Source organism: Apostichopus japonicus, chromosome 2, assembly GCF_037975245.1.
Source record: "Apostichopus japonicus isolate 1M-3 chromosome 2, ASM3797524v1, whole genome shotgun sequence".
Taxonomy (NCBI): domain Eukaryota; kingdom Metazoa; phylum Echinodermata; class Holothuroidea; order Aspidochirotida; family Stichopodidae; genus Apostichopus; species Apostichopus japonicus.
In genome coordinates, this window is record NC_092562.1 from 28,666,308 (window position 1) to 28,668,578 (window position 2,271).

At 42.6% G+C, this 2,271-nt stretch overlaps 1 protein-coding gene across 1 annotated transcript; it reads right to left on the reverse strand.

The window, feature by feature from the left end:
• Window positions 1–405: 405 nt before the first annotated feature.
• LOC139980993 (uncharacterized) lies at window positions 406–825 on the reverse strand. Its single transcript, XM_071993081.1, has one exon. The coding sequence runs from the start codon at window positions 823–825 to the stop codon at window positions 406–408; it is 420 nt and encodes a 139-aa protein (XP_071849182.1).
• Window positions 826–2,271: the final 1,446 nt, after the last annotated feature.

Here is a 2,271-nt window from a genome sequence, read left to right on the forward strand (position 1 = left end):
AGGCAGGTTTGGTGAAATCGATCCATTTTTCTTATGTGACGAGAATACGGGGTCCATGTCTCGCAACTATACAGTAGATATGTGATCACCACTGCTCTACACCTGGAGGTACCAATATTGATGCCCCTCTTCTTCCACAGCTTGTCTCTGAGCATTCCAAAGGATGAGCTTGCTTTCCCAGTCTCAAGCTAAATTTTTCGTCGAAGTGTGCATCCGGAGACAAGGTGCTACCAAGGTAAAAAACTTTGAGACAGCCTTCAAGGTGTAACCTTCAATAGTGAGGACAGGTGGTATGTATGACTTACCCGGGGCTGGCTGGTACATGACTTCAGTTTTGCCTAGGCTAATTGTTAGGCCAAATAGTTTACAGGCATCTGCAAAATGGTACGTGATTACTTGTAGGTCCTATTGTGAATGGGCAGCTAGAGCACAATCATCTACAAACAGCAGCTCGCTAGATAAATCTTCTAATACTTTGGGTTTAGTTTGTAGGCGACGCAGATTGAACAATTTACCGTCTGTTCTGAACCGAATGTAAATTCCTGTTTTGAGGTCCCTGAATGCATACATTAGCATTGCTGAAAACACTATGCTGAAGAGTGTTGGAGCTAAGACATGGCCTTGTTTAACACCATTTGTGACAGGAAAGGGATCGGACAGGGCTCCATCATCCATTACTCTACCCATCATGCCATAATGGAATTGCCGTATCATGAAGATGAACTTGTCAGGACATCGTAACTTTGCTAGGATTTTCCACAACCTATCACGACTGACAGTGTCAAAGGCCTTAGTGAGGTCTACGAATACCATGTAGAGGTCCATATTTTGTTCACGTCACTTTTCTTGGAGTTGTCGGCCACTAAAATTCATGTCTGTTGTCCCTCTGCCTTTTCTAAAACCACAATGGCAATCAGGAACAATTTCGTCAATGACATGGTCGATGAGGCGATTTAAGCAGATCCTAGCAAGTATCTTACCAGCAATTACCAACAAGGATATCCCTCTGCGATTGTCACAAATCTGTCTTTTGCCCTTGCGCTTGAACAGATGGATTAAATTGGCATCTTTGAATTCTTGAGGAATGGTTTGGTTTTGCTGCATGATTTTGAAAAGGTATGTTAAGCTGTTTATTAGGTGATGGCCGCCAACTTTGTAAATCTCAGCAAGAATGGCGTCTGTCCCCGGTGCTTTACCACTTGATAAGAGTTTGATTGCCTTGGTTGTTTCTGACACAGTGGGCTCCACAGCAAGACACTCTTTTATTGCGAACTGAGGCAGTTGGTTTTAAGACGTCATTGTTGATCTCAGATGGAAGGTTTAAAAGGTTTCTGAAGTGTTCAACCTATTTTTCCATCATTTGTGCTTCTTCAGTAAGAACAGATTCTTGATCAGCTGAAAGGAGTGGAGATGAGCTACTATCACCGAGTCAAATGGTTGCATTACGAAACAAATCAAACTCGTGGATATTACTGGAGGACTGGAGTTACCAATGTAAAGAATCAGTTACAAGGATTCACGATGAAATATACCCACGAACCAAAAAAAGAGTAAAGTACGTAAACACTAAGTCAGGGTTGTCCAACCTACGGCCCGCGGGCCACAGTCCGGCCCGCCGCAGGGTTGCGTCCGGCCCGCCAGAGATGCTCTACGGTGCGAAATTTTAGTGAGCAGATTTATTGATAACAATTTGAAGCTATATAATCAATCATTCGAACCTTCTGGGTCCAAAACACTGCATACAGGTCAGTTAATGTGACACTCTCAGCGGAGGGGGGGGGGGGGTCGGCTGCACTTTATTCATCTGTTTTATCAGGAAGGAAAATAAATCAGTCCCGCGCGCAGTGCGCACATTTTGTTGCTTTGGGCTTCGGTTAAAAAATTAAAAAATCGAGCGTAGGGTTCATGCGGCCCCCTCCTTCATTATAATCATTCCATGTGGCCCTCCTCTGCAAAAGGTTGGACAACCCTGCACTAAGTACAACTTATTTTCAGTTTAATATTTGTCCACGAGTCAATGACGCATTAGTATGATCACACGGCAGTAAAGCTTATCATTATTATGTTTATTACAGTACGCTGCACGCGTTGAAGATTCTTCTGAAATCCAACAAATGACAATTGTAACTGGAAGCGACTCGCGTTTCGGAGTTAAACATTTGACGTGACATGTTTCCACATAGGAAATCAATAATATATATATATATTTTTTTAAATCCCAAGAAGAAGTGATATAAGAGTTAAAGTTAGAGAGACTTGGTTTCTTGGTTA